The sequence below is a fragment of the Mytilus galloprovincialis genome, chromosome 6 (assembly GCF_965363235.1).
Source record: "Mytilus galloprovincialis chromosome 6, xbMytGall1.hap1.1, whole genome shotgun sequence".
NCBI classification, from domain to species: Eukaryota; Metazoa; Mollusca; class Bivalvia; order Mytilida; family Mytilidae; genus Mytilus; species Mytilus galloprovincialis.
This window is the reverse complement of record NC_134843.1, coordinates 15,529,031-15,543,602: the sequence shown is the minus strand read 5'-3', so window position 1 is coordinate 15,543,602 and position 14,572 is coordinate 15,529,031. Positions and strand designations below refer to the sequence as shown.

General features: G+C 33.5%; 1 protein-coding gene across 1 annotated transcript in view; it reads left to right on the top strand.

Annotated features, from left to right (window-relative positions):
- Positions 1 to 14,572, top strand: part of LOC143078517 (fibrocystin-L-like) — a 66,268-nt gene that overhangs the window by 48,787 nt on the left and 2,909 nt on the right. The window contains exons 46-60 of the mRNA XM_076253379.1: positions 238 to 501; positions 1,397 to 1,645; positions 2,478 to 2,651; positions 3,156 to 3,389; positions 3,970 to 4,348; positions 5,044 to 5,399; positions 6,146 to 6,299; positions 6,619 to 6,851; positions 7,476 to 7,736; positions 8,275 to 8,909; positions 9,306 to 9,533; positions 10,087 to 10,461; positions 11,162 to 11,552; positions 12,456 to 12,637; positions 13,325 to 13,451. Coding sequence (XP_076109494.1) covers positions 238 to 501; positions 1,397 to 1,645; positions 2,478 to 2,651; positions 3,156 to 3,389; positions 3,970 to 4,348; positions 5,044 to 5,399; positions 6,146 to 6,299; positions 6,619 to 6,851; positions 7,476 to 7,736; positions 8,275 to 8,909; positions 9,306 to 9,533; positions 10,087 to 10,461; positions 11,162 to 11,552; positions 12,456 to 12,637; positions 13,325 to 13,451 — 4,242 coding nt within the window. The remainder of the gene's footprint in view (positions 1 to 237; positions 502 to 1,396; positions 1,646 to 2,477; positions 2,652 to 3,155; positions 3,390 to 3,969; positions 4,349 to 5,043; positions 5,400 to 6,145; positions 6,300 to 6,618; positions 6,852 to 7,475; positions 7,737 to 8,274; positions 8,910 to 9,305; positions 9,534 to 10,086; positions 10,462 to 11,161; positions 11,553 to 12,455; positions 12,638 to 13,324; positions 13,452 to 14,572) is intronic.

Below are 14,572 nucleotides of genomic sequence, written 5' to 3'. Positions count from 1 at the left end.
CAGATACATTGGTTGGTGGTGATAGATCTATTCTCATTTTATAACCAAAGATTCTATTTAGATACATATGGGTTGTCTGTAACACAGCTATTCCTCAGTTTATAACCTAATTATTAGATACATGGGTTTGTCGGTGATATTTTTATTCCTCAGTTTATAACTATAGTTTCTATCAAACATGATTTGGTTGGCAATGATCATCATCTATATTTTATAACCAAATTTTCTAATTAACAGATACATGGGTTGTTGGTGATACAGCTATTCCTCAATTGGATTCATTAGTGTTAGAAGGTGTGTTGGAATTGAGCCATGGACCAACTAAAGATAGAGAGTTTACCATTGATGTAATGTACTTGTACATACAAGGAGGTCGACTGATCATAGGATGTCAAGAGAGCTCTCCTTTTGAGGGCTTAGCCACAATTATATTAAGGGGAGATCATTCCACACCAGTTTGGCCAAAGACAGAAGGACCAAATATTGGTTCTAAAGCCATGGGTGAGTTGTTGATTTTTATGCCCCACCTACGATAGTAGAGGGGCATTATGTTTTCTGGTCTGTGCGTCCGTTCGTCCGTCCGTCCGTTCGTCCGTCCGTTCGTTCGTTCGTCCGTCTGTCCCGCTTCAGGTTAAAGTTTTTGGTCGAGGTAGTTTTTGATGAAGTTGAAGTCCAATCGACTTCAAACTTGGTACACATGTTCCCTATGATATGATCTTTCTAATTTTAATGCCAAATTAGAGATTTTATCCCAATTTCACGGTCCACTGAACATAGAAAATGATAGTGCGAGTGGGGCATTCGTGTACTGAGGACACATTCTTGTTTCATACCTTTTTTGTCATTTTGTGAAGAAAAAAATCTATATTACAGTTACCATTATGTAGATATTGTTGTCTTTATTCAATGCAAGTATTGTTAATATACAAAATCTTTTTTATGTGGTTCAATATTTTTCTTTTCTGAATTTTATATGGTAAGAACATACAGAAAGAATATGGTAATTATAGATTATCGTTAATCATCTCAACGAGATTGATTTTCTCGCTTGAGCTGGGACGGCGAAAGCGAGAAAGGCAATCGAGTTGAGATGACCAATGATAATCTGTTTATTGCTATTTTACCTATGACGACCTTGTCAATTTCATGTCAATTTCGTTAGCAACACCACATGCCTGCTTAGTTTCTAGCGATAATTTTCCATCTCAAGCGAGTAGCATGATATGAAAAATTATCACAAAAAAAGATCGAAGGAAAAATGCACAAAATAGCGATAAATTCATTTACAGTGATTAAAGAATTTTTAAAAATTAATGGTATGGAAAAATGAAGTTGGTCTGCTAAACCAAAAAAAAATAATTCAGTGTAATATTAGAATATTGTTTGTAAATTTCAGCTGTATTTGGAGGCCTGGATCTGCATGGTAAAAATGTGGGTAAAACCTGGACCAGACTTCAGCAAACTGCATCAGCTGGATCTAACCAAATAGTCCTTTCTGAGACAGTAACTTGGTCTGCTGGGGATGATATTGTTATTACAGCAACAGGCTATGAAGTCAATGAAGCAGAGAAACATACTATTCAGTCAATAGCTGGTGATCAGAAGACAATCACACTTACTTCTAATTTGGCATATAAACATATAGGTAAGTCTAAGAGTACTACATATTTTGATGTGTTTCAGCTTTTGATTCTACCATTTTATTGAAGACTTTTCGTTTTGAATTTTGTATGGAGTTAGGTATTTTTTGGTTATTTTACTTTTTGTTAAGTATCAATGATCGCTTCATAGCTTTTATGATGAGAAATTAAAAAAAAATGTTGTGCATGTAGAAGTTAATTTCTAAATGCTGTTGTAGATATTATTAAAACACCATATAGGGGGTCATTTTTGCGGGTGTAAAATTTCCTCGATTATAATTGATTAAGGTATACAAAATATTTTGGCGGATTCAAAACTTTTTTCAATACCTTTGCATGTGCCGTTTTAAATTGGCAGAATTTATATCAGCAAAAATAACCAGCTATATGGTAATTGTCATTGAGTAGAATTTTATCTATAACATTAGTTACTGAAACTATAGTATTGTTTACACAGTAGATATCATAGAGATTTTTGTTAGGAGGAACAACTATATGTTGACATTATGAGCAGTTTTATTTGCATTTTAATTTTTGGAAAATAAATGACCATCTTGACATTTTAAAATATTTTGTATGGTAAATGGTAAATTGTGGTCTTAAGGGTTGTATGTAATAGAAGTTCTTTTTACTTTCCAAAGCACATCCTTACAGGTTTCAACGTTAGACACTGATTTAGATTAAGAAAAAAATCATTAGTTGTTTATTCTGGGTAATAATGACAAGTATATTAATTTCAGTGCTGGGATATAAGAAACTTTTTTGGAAACAGTCAAACCTTTTTAGAAACAGGAACATTTATCATATAAAAGTTAATTGCAACATGTTATATTTCAGTTGCATCTGAAAGCTTTGCCAATGGACAAAGTTACAGCATAGGTGCAGAGGTTGGTTTGTTAACAGGTCGTAACATTAGAATAATTGGGGAAGACTACGCTGATATAGAAAAAGAATCATTTGGTGCACGTGTCATTGTTGGTGTTACTGCTGACGCTACAAGAACTTTCACAGGTAAATTATATTTGAATATTTATACCCCACTTTAAAAAAGTGATGGTATACTGTTTTATGTCTGTCCATCCCATGAATATTTTTCATCGCATCTTTCTGAGGTACTATGTCATAAGGATTACTGAAATTTTGTCTCAAGTTTTATATAAGTCAGCTTTACCCTGTGATGCATTTTCAGATTCATCACTCAACAACTTCCTGTTTACCTTACATATTTTTACACTGTAAAATTATCCAGTTGCAACTCTAAAATATTCTACAAGAACTTGCACAGGTAAATCATATAAAATATTTAACCTTGAATTTAATTGTACAAGAACTTTATACTGAATATTACCGTGTCTCTACAACTGAAGACAGATAAATAATACCAAGTATTCACTTTGGAATTTTTTTTATGTACAGTTGGGTTTTTTTGAGAATTCAGATATGCAATTACAGGATTTTTATTTTACCTGTTAAGCCTGGTTTTTATCATGAACATTTTCTTATTTTTTTCTCCAGGATATGCCAGAATATCAAATGTAGAATTTTATCGTGGAGGTCAAGAAGGTTTTACAGCACCTCATGATCCCAGACATGCCGTTTCTTTCATGGATATCGGCACTTTGAATGACATAAAACCATGCTATGTGAAGAAGTGTAGCTTCCATCATGTATATGGTACAGCTATTGGAGTGTATGGTGTACATGGTCTTGAGTTACAGGATAATGTCATCTATAGAACAGTTGGTCCAGGTGAGGAAAATTATTAGATGGTATAAACTGTAATTTAGTGTATAAAATTGAGAATGGAAATGGGGAATGTGTCAAAGAAACAACAACCTGACCATAGAGCAGACAACAGACGAAGGCAACCTATGGGTCTGCAATGCAGCAAGAACTCCCGCACCCAGTGGCGTCCTAAAGATGGCCCCTGCACAAATATGTATACTAGTTCAGTGATAATGGACGTCATACTAAACTCCGAAATTATACACAAGAAAATAAAATAAAAAATTATACAAGTCTAACAAAGGCCTGCAGTGGCGGATCCAGAGGGGGGTTCTAGGGGATGGAATAACACAATGACGAGAGCCACATCATATATTTAAAGAGAAACACAAAAAGGCATATATACAAAGCACATTAGCAAAAATAAAAGACAAGAATATAAAAATAATTTGAAAGTATGATCAAAAGTAATCCTTTTAATTTTATCTAAATATCAAAGCCTTTTCAAAAATATTTCACCAACTTAAAGAACATAGAAAAAATAATCAAAATAACGAACTAGAAGATGGCAATTTAATTATTTTTTTATACTTGTTTCATTAAGGTATTGAAACTAGGTCATCAGACACGAGAATAAGACGTAATTTGATGGCGCTCAGTCTATTCAGAGGATCATACAATGGAAGATACGAGAGCTTCAACTTTGATTACAAAGGTATGATAGAAGCTATTGGTGCTTCTGAGCTTGTTATCCAAGGCAATGCCATATCATCATTTGAACGTGCAGGATTACATAGTTTAGGAGAAGACTGTTCATCTACAACTGAGCCATGGACAGACAACTCTATTCATACAGGGTTGATTGGTACCGCTGTGTTCCCTTCAGATATGGACGATCCTAATTTTGACACTGCACATAGTTGTGTGCAGTTGGTCAACTTCACTGTATGGAAATGTTGGGATTTTGGTCTATATCATAACAGGTAAATGTTTATGTAAAACAAAAAAGTTGTGGGAAGTTTTACGTTTATCAATTAATTAAAATCAAAGATATTGGCTGTTCATGTCAGCCACCTTGATTTCATTCTTTGACTTCAATGGCTTTTTGGATTTGATAGCATAAGAGAACTTTGTAGAGTAAACCTTTTTTTTATTTTTATAAATAATTTAACTACATCTCAGCCTCCCCTTCAAAATCTACTGGCTTTTTGAATTTGTTAGCATAAGAGAACTTTGACTATGTGGTATGGGCTGGTATGGGCTTTGCTCATTGTTGAAGGACGTACAGTGATCTGTAGTTGTTTGTTTTTGTGTCCTTTGGTCTATTGTGGAGAGTTGTCTCATCGCCAATCATACCACATCTTCTTTATTATATTTGTAGAGTAACCCTTTATTTTATTTTCATAAATGATTAACTACATCTTAGCCTCCTTACAAAATCTTATTAAATTCTTGTTGTTTCATTAAGATTTCTTAAATGAAAACATCTCTCCACCAAATATTTGAGGAATCAAGCAATATTTGGTGTTCTGCTAAATATTTTTATACCTAAAACTTAAAATCAAGTGCAATAACAAACATAATTCTTTTTTGGCTTAATAAAACTTCTTTATCAATTTTGTTTATACATTACTATTTTGGAAGCTTAATATTGTGAAAGTGAACTTTTCGATTTCAGTATATTTGATGTAGTTGTGAAGAAGAACACAGTATTAGAGAATGGAGTGGGTATCTTCCCATTTGTGTATGGAGCAAGCGCTGTGGACCATATTTTTGTGGACAATTATATGAAGATTGAAAACAATTTGATAGTGGGGCAGACAGCTGCTTTTGACTGCGCCACAGATGTCATTGATTATAACGATGCTAATTACAAAATTTCGGGCAAATTTGGACGAGCTTGGAGAGTAAACGGAAAAGGAAAAGTTGGGCTCAGTACTCCCAACTTCAGTCAGGCAAGCAATGCTGCAACTATTAAACCATTTTATAATCAAATGGCATATCAGTCCCTTGGAGGAAGAATGGAAGTTATAGGTTAGTAAAACTTTTTGGAAAAGTTATATTTGAGACAAAAGACAACTGACATTAACTGTAATTTTTGGTGCATGACAACAAAATATAGACTTTTTTAAGAAGATAAAAAAATCAAATGATTTTGACGAATCAAGTTTTTCCGAAAATAAGGTTAATGATAACTATTTGAGACAGCTAATTACTCACGATAAGGATAATTTGATGAATGACGCTAATGGTAGCCAAAAATGACTGTTTGGCGCCTGACAGTAAAGGGCAATACTACCCTCATATTTGATCTACTTCGACACTTTAAAAATCAAATGACATTATTTATTGAAATTGTTTACAACAGAATTTTCATTTGTTTTAAACTTAATTTTGTAATAGACTATTATCCTTTGATTCACACAGAAAGAGGATATATGGAAATCATGAAACAAGAATTTTCATTTGCTTAAAACTTTCTTTGATCTTATATTTATAATTTATATTTTTTATTATTATTTACTGATTTTAAGAATGACTAGTTGTGTGTTGATATTTTGTAGATACTACCTTTACTTACAAATTTTAAGAATGACTAGTCACATTTTGATAGTTTGTAGATACTACCTTTGCAAATTTTAAGAATGACTAGTCGCATTTTGATATTTTGTAGATACTACCTTTGCAAATTTTAAGAATGACTAGTCGCATTTTGATATTTTGTAGATACTACCTTTGCTAATTTTAAGAATGACTAGTCACATTTTGATATTTTGTAGATACTACCTTTGCTAATTTTAAGAGTACCTGTGGACAGGATACAGCTGTAGCTTCTAACCCTATGATGGAGGATGCTATTCTGCCAATGCTTATGTCTAGATCTCATATGTACAATGTTGACAATAAACTCTACATGGTCAGACCAAATGTTCAGTAAGTGATAGACTCTTTTTTATGTTATTTAAGAAATAATTATGCCAGCTCTAGATTTGTTTTCATTTCACCATAGGTTGGGCATTTGTATTGGATTATTTTACTTTTTGTACTTGGAACTTTAAAAAAAAAATGAACCAAATTGACTGCTTATTGCAATTTATTATTCGTTATTGTATATTTGTTTACGGAATTTTTTTAAATAAAAATTAAAACACTTTGCGATTTATTCTTAAAGTAAGGACCTATCAAGTTGTAATATTTATGTTATTCCATTTAGTGTTACATATGAATTATTGGAATAATTGTTTGTTTCTAGCAAAGCTAACCCTGCTGATTGTGTAGACATGAGTTGTGATGGACATAGGAAAGCCCTGATTAAGGATTCTGATGGTTCATTCCTTGGTGCTGCAGGAGATGCTCTTTCACAGGCAGAGTACCAGTGGGATGGGGATGCACGATATGGACTCGGAGACTATCGTATTCCTAAGCCTATGCTCACTTATCCCGATGGGACTAAAGCAGATGTAGATGTTCTTGCCAAATATAAGGGTATGATTTTGTTCATTCTCTTTGTTGAATATTTTCTCAAGTTGCTTATTTCAATATTTAACAATCAGACAACTAAGAAATTAAATAAACATGTAAATGCAAAAATTCTTCTGTGTATGGCTTTGAGTTTTTGCCTAATATTAGCTTATTGGGGAGAGTTTAAAAATTTAAAGTATAGTATTCAGTCTTTATTTTTTTATTTTTCTATTATTCTTGTTATAATTAATGATGATACATGTACATTTATGTTGTTTATTGTTGTTCTTGGTATAATTCGTGACGATACATGTACATTTATGTTGTTTATTGTTGTTCTAGGTATAATTTGTGATGATACATGTACATTTATGTTGTTTATTGTTGTTCTAGGTATAATTCGTGACGATACATGTACATTTATGTTGTTTATTGTTGTTCTTGGTATAATTCGTGACGATACATGTACATTTATGTTGTTTATTGTTGTTCTTGGTATAATTCGTGACGATACATGTACATTTATGTTGTTTATTGTTGTTCTTGGTATAATTCGTGACGATACATGTACATTTATGTTGTTTATTGTTGTTCTAGGTATAATTTGTGATGATACATGTACATTTATGTTGTTTATTGTTGTTCTAGGTATAATTCGTGATGATACATGTCAATATAAATCAGAATCACAGGCATACTTTTGCACTGGATACAACTATGAACAAATCGTAATAGAAAATATGGATGCAGACACAGAGAGCAGACGATTGTCACCTGTAGGAGTCCTTGGCTGGAATGATAATGGGGATGGCTTTATGGATCTGATTAATGGACCTCAGGATCACGGATGGTGTTCAGGTTATACCTGTCAGAAACGTCTGTCTACCTTTACTTCTGTCATGGCAACAGGTATTATTTTATACATTGACTTTTGTTGATTGTATACTTAAATGAAGTGACAAGTAGAGAAATACTACTGTGGATTCATTGTTATTAGTTGGTTTTCAATTTTTCATGGATTTTGTGGGTACAGGAAAAACCACAAATTTAAATGTTCAAGGAATTGCAAATTTGCTGTATGATTGAATGCAGACTTTTGGAATACCAGAAAATCAAATATCCAGAAAAATGAAAATTTTCCTTAATCCACGAAAATTGGTAGCCAGAAAAATAAATGAATCCACAGTATTCTTATTAAACAAATTACATATCTAGTCTAATATTTGTTTTCTCTTTCTATCTGTAAAAAAAGTGCACAGAATGATTCCTTTGAAAAACTGAATCGTTATAGTAAATTTAGTATATTTTACAAGTACTTATTAATGCCCTTATTTCACAGGTCGTAACTATAGTGTATAGTTTACAAGTACTTATTAATGCCTTTATTTCACAGGTCGTAACTACACTGTATAGTTTACAAGTACTTATTAATGCCTTTATTTCACAGGTCGTAACTACAGTGTATATTTTACCAGTACATCACCACAACATCTGAGATACAGAATGTTAAACTCAGACAATACCAAGGCTGTAGGCATAGCAACATATTACAATGTACCAAATCGTTTGGATATTTATTGTGATGGTGCATATGTCTTACCATCCAATGGATACAAAGATAGTGAAGACAGAGTGTTACTCAATGCTCCAACAACTTGGGATCAGTTTATACCCGACCCAGCAACAGATGCCTGTGGAACAAACTATCTGGACTATGATTGGAAACACCAACACATTATCTTGAGGGGAGCTGGTGTAGTAGATATAAAGATTAATCCCGTCATTGTTCTAGGATTCAATGTGCCATCTATGACTGTCGATCAATTTTTCGGCGATGATCTTGTAAACAATTTGGCTCTATTTTTGAAGGTTCCAGCAAGTAAAATCCGTGTAATGAATGTACAGACAGGGGCAGATAAGCGACGTCGTAGGAGGAGATCAACAGGACCAAATACAGTGTATACTGTAGAAATTGGCAATCAGCCATGCTCCGATATAAACTGTACTACATCTACAACTGTTAGTACACTGACATTCAGTGACTTACAACAGTTGGCAGTCACAATTATCAATAGCTATCAGGTATATATACATAGATGTATGTGTGAGGCTAGATATTATAGTATTTTCCTTTGCTTAGGATACACAATGTGTATATAAACAGAAGATGTGGTATGATTACCAGTTGAACAACTCTTAACAAGAGACCAAATGACACAGAAATTAAGAATTATGTCAATTAACATTATATATTTTAATAGGCTTAGACCTAACAAAATGCCAGTTAATTATCTTATAAAAAACTGAATACATGTTCTGGTTAATTAAATTATCAATTAAAGTGGGAAAAATACAATATAGAAAATATCAAAGAGAAAATAGTTTGAAACAATCGAAAAAGTTCTTTTTATTGCATAAAGATTTCTAGTGCCAGCAGCTTTTGATATTGTTGGAACACATTTTTGCCTTCTGTTTTAGTCTGGTAACTTGTCTGACATTCTTAACATAACAATAAATGGAGTATCAGTGGCAGAGGCCATGCCACCCGTCACAGATCCTACGTGGGCCGATGTTGTCACCGCCGGAGACGATTACGTGTCTGTCCTCAAGATACCACACACTTTACATATGAAGGAACATGCCCAACCTGCATCGGAAGGAAATCCATTCAGTGTACAACCTAAACTTCATATGTTAGATATTATTGTAAGTCTATTTTAATGTGATAGGTATACTGTTGAAACTTGTTTAGGAAATGTGCAGAAGGTACTATTATGGACACATTCCAATGTTCAAACTTATATAAAAAAAAGTGCCCCAAAAAATGTAATTAGAAAATGAAAAGTATTGATAATAGACATACTAAAAATTGCCTTTTATTATGTTGATTTAATTTAACATCTATGGCATATTTTCCACATTAAATCATTACTACATAAAATGCAAGGTCATATTAACTCTATGTGGTCATATTACGCTACTTTCTGACTGTAAAAAGACCATAGACCATCAGATTAGGCCATACACTCACAACATCTTACTATTGATGTAATGCCTTGAATACTCTACTGAAAGACATTATACATAATTTATATATATACTATAGACTATCCTTTCAATTATTCAAACATCTTTTACAGTGATTAAATTATTTTCTTATACTTCAAAGACATTTTCTAATTGGTCAATGAAATCTTTGGTAAATTTACTTGTCAATGGTGTACATTATTGTAACAAATCATATAATTCATGTTTACAGGGAGATCAGATTACCCTTTTGGGAGCCTCAATAGCCCCATGGCAAGTGAGTGTATCATTGAAAGCAGGAAGTGGCAGCAACCCAAGTGCAGTACTGTCAGGAACGACAAATATTTCATTTGTCGGTGGCTGGGCTAATTTCACCGATTTGATGCTATCCCATGAGGGAAGTGGCTATGTTTTGGAATTTACTCTCTCTTACCCAACCGAGGTTGTATTCTCTGTAGAATCTTCTCCATTGACTGTAACACAGAGAGGACTAAAGGCTGGAGTAGTTTTCAAGTCAGGAAATATCTTTGCCAATGATCTGACCACTGTCACCCTGGACATTAAAGATAGCACAACTAATATTGTTGTATCAGATATTGATTGGAAGGTAAATATTTCTCTTCTTTTATATGTTGTTCTTGCGTCTTCTTATGGTAAATCTTTTTTAATCTTTCTATTCTTGTATATAAAAATGTTAATTTTAATTGATAATTATTTAATCTTTCTATACTTATGTATTAAATAAAGAATTGTCAATATATACATGAAAATCATGAAAAATGAATTATGAAAAAGTTTGCTTTACTTATAAGGAAGTATACATAGATGTGTTGCTAGGTCACTCCTAAATTGTGTCAACTATATGAATGGGGTGGAATTTCAAGAAGGGAATACAGTGTAACCTGATTAATCGACCACCTGAGTATTCCAACATCTTGCTTTAACCAACACATTTTCATGGTCCCAAAATTTGCCTATCCTTGTAGAAAAAACCTGAGTATTCCGACACCCTGCTTGATTCAATATTTTTTTCTTGTCCCCCAGTGTGTCGGATTACACAGTTTGCACTGTACATTTAAAATGAGTCATAAGTTTTCATCTTCTGATATAATTTTCTAAATACTATATTTGCCTAATTCATATGAATTTTCACAGATGTCACAGATTGTATGTTTGATAACCGAGTAATGTGTGGATGGGTTATGATTTTGCTATGAAAAATGTATGGTCACAACTTTATTAAATCTTTGATACATCCCACCCCCTTGTGAATACCACAGGAAACTATACATCTATTTGTATTGTAGGGTCATTTGTGGCAGGTAACAGCTTCAATGTCTGCACCAACATCTTTTGGATATGGAGGTGCTCTGGCAGGAACAACCGTTGGATCATTTGACCCTGCTACTGGCCAAGTATCACTCAATGACCTCCGATTTGATCAACCTGGAATGGCCGTCATCAAATTTACCGTAGAATCTAACCCAGCAGGATATTCATTTGAAGTGGAAGAGTTTGTAGAAGTTATACCGTCAGAGTATAATGATGTTGTGGAAGATACCAGTAAAGAAATGAAAATAAAAGTCAACGAGGACTTCTCAACATATGGAACTCAATCTTTTGGAGCATCTGTCGTAAACGAATTCTTGACATCAAAGAGTTCCTACATTAGGGCTAAAGATATGGTTCTGTCAGAAGGTTAGTAGTCAATTTAAATCTAAGACACTTGGACAATTAACAATTGGAATTTGACAACATCAGAGTATCCCCCGGACAATGCAAAGAACCTATTGAGTATTATAAAATATCTTTATACTATTAGTACTTAATGCAAGCAGGTTTCAGTGACACATTGGAGTTGACTTTTGATTGGAGAATGAGGTACCAGATTTTATAATGTTCTTCATTTTGAAATATTTCATTCTGCTAATATCAAAAGTTTGTTTGACTGCTTAAACCAAGACAATCAGAAACTCATTGAACATTGATTTGTTTAAACAAGCATTATATTACAAGAATTCATTTTTAGCTCACCTGGCCCAAAGGGCCAATTGAGCTTTTCTCATCACTTGGCGTTCGTCGTCCGTCCGCGTCGTCCATTGGTGTCGTCTGTTGTAGTCGTCTTGGTTAACTTTTACAAAAATCTTCTCCTCTGAAACTACTCGGCCAAATTTAACCAAACTTGGTCACAATCATCATTGGAGTATCTAGTTTAAAAATGTGTCGGGTGACCTGGCAAACCAACCAAGATGGCCGCAATGGCTAAAAATAGAACATAGGGGTAAAATGTAGATTTTGGCTTATAACTCTGAAACCAAAGCATTTAGAGCAAATCTGACAATGGGGAAAAATTATTTATCAAGTGAAGATTAATAAAATAACCCCTGCACTATAATTTCCATGTTTACGGTAAGCCACCTAGGGTAACTGTTGTTGATATAATATATGATATAGTTATATGAAATTTGATGATAAACACTGCACATTAATTTCCCTGTTTACAGTTTGTAATTTGAGGGGACTGTTATTACAGTTTGATATGATGTATATTTTTTTCATAATTTAATACATAGATATACAAGTGTAACACTTTGTTTTTAGGAAGTGTTGTTATTACTGTTACTGTGACTGGAAATACTACAACCGTACAGTCTATTATTGATGATGCTTGCACTGCAATCTCCTCTGGAAATACCTTCACCTACAATGGCCAGACATTCACCCTGTCTACATACTTGACCATTGATAATGTACAATACTATGGAGTCAACTGTGGAGAAACCGTAAGTCTTAAGTAGAAGATAAACATTTTTGCTACTGGCCCAATGACCTATAAATCAATCAAGATCTACTTAGCAATGTTAGATGTTGTTATGAAGATTACATGTTAAATCAGCTTCATCTGAATGGCTTTGGTTATATTATAAACGGAAGATTCACCTGATTTATTCAAATTCAATATTTGTTTAAGTGCTCTTGATGTAATAGAATAGAAATAACTACTTGCAGAAAATTTAGTCGAGGTTTAGCAAGATTTAAAGCTGATACATTTTCAAAGTAGCAGTGCACAGTTCAGTGGCGGATCCAGAGGGGGGGTTCCGGGGGTCCGCACCCCCCCTTTATTTTGGCCGATCAATGCATTTGAATCGGGACATATGTTTGCACCCCCCCTGCACCCCCCCTTTGCCCTGGGCTAGCACCCCCCCCCCCCCCCCCCCCTTTCGAAAATTCCTGCATCCACCACTGCAGTTCAATATGAATAGAAATGTTTCATGTGTGTGTAAACCACAGTTCTCAATAAAGAGATACAGCAAATGAAGTTTTACTTTTCAAGTGTTTCAGGTTCTTGCATTCAGCATGAATGACTTGAAATTGGATTTAATTTAAACCAACCATAAATTGACAGTATTTTGTGTTTGGAATAAACAACATAAATTAAAATTTTGTAATGTTTTTGTTTTGTTTTATAGGATGACGATAGTGATGCCAAACTTGGACTTATCATTGGAATTGTAGTGTGTGTTGTTATCATTATGGGACTCGTAGCAGGATTTATATACTGGAGATTAGTGGTCTATCCAAAGACCAAAACACACAGTAAGTTTCAAAACAAAGGAAACCAAACACCATTTTCAGGGGGAAAAAAAAGTTTTCCCCTTTTAAGTTTTTCCCATAAATTTTTCTCAAAATTTATATGCCAAAAAAGCATTAAAAAAAACCCCTGATATTATAAGAATGAATATGATAAAATAGTGTTGACATATTGTTGATTTGTTTAGAATATTACATTTACTCCTTTATTAGAAACAATTCATTATGATTTGAAGTGGTGTCAAGAAGGTAATAATCAATTAGTCAATAACAATGAATAAAGCACTCTGACCTTGACATTATATTATGTTACAGAACACCACCACTCCAACATTGTATATGTTACTAAAGGAGGCATGAGACAATACCATGTTAAACCCTATTGTCGAGGTATTAACCATTGTTTTGTGGTCGTTTATATACCATGGTGGTTCAGAACACAGACCTTTTGGTCACATGACAATTATTTTTTGTTTTTAGCTTTGTTTATTATTGTACAACACCGGTCAATGGTATGCACATGTTATGTTTGAGTTGTTTATGGCATATGCAGTATATTTGCACATGGTTGTTACATTTCATATCGAAAGTGTGCAATTCCAGCATTTGAAGCATCTAGTGGTATTCTTGGTTACACAATATTCTATACACATAATATGCTGCTATGAGAGAGAGCTCTGTTTACGAATAAGATGTATTGGTAACATAATCCTGGTTCATTTTTAATATTACCATATTTTCATAAGAAATATATTCCTATACTTATGATTGACGTCCTTCCTACGTCGATATTACCCTGCTCAGTTGCTTAGTAATTCTCATATCATGGCTTTGAGACAGACATTAACAGCGACGTCACAATGTGTGAGGAAATTATCAAGCTTGCTTTCTTCAAGTGTAAAACTGTCTTCAGGAGGGGAAAAAGACCGGTCATAGAACGATAAACAGAAAATTGGATTTTCTACGTAAAGATATAGTAAAATATCAGCCACTCTACACAATGTTCAGCTTTGTGGCTCTTGGCTGATATTTTACGATATCAATGTGTAGAAATCCCAATAATTTATAAGTACATAAAATCCTGAGATATGTATTCTCTGATCAAAGAGGTATAAATAACATATGAT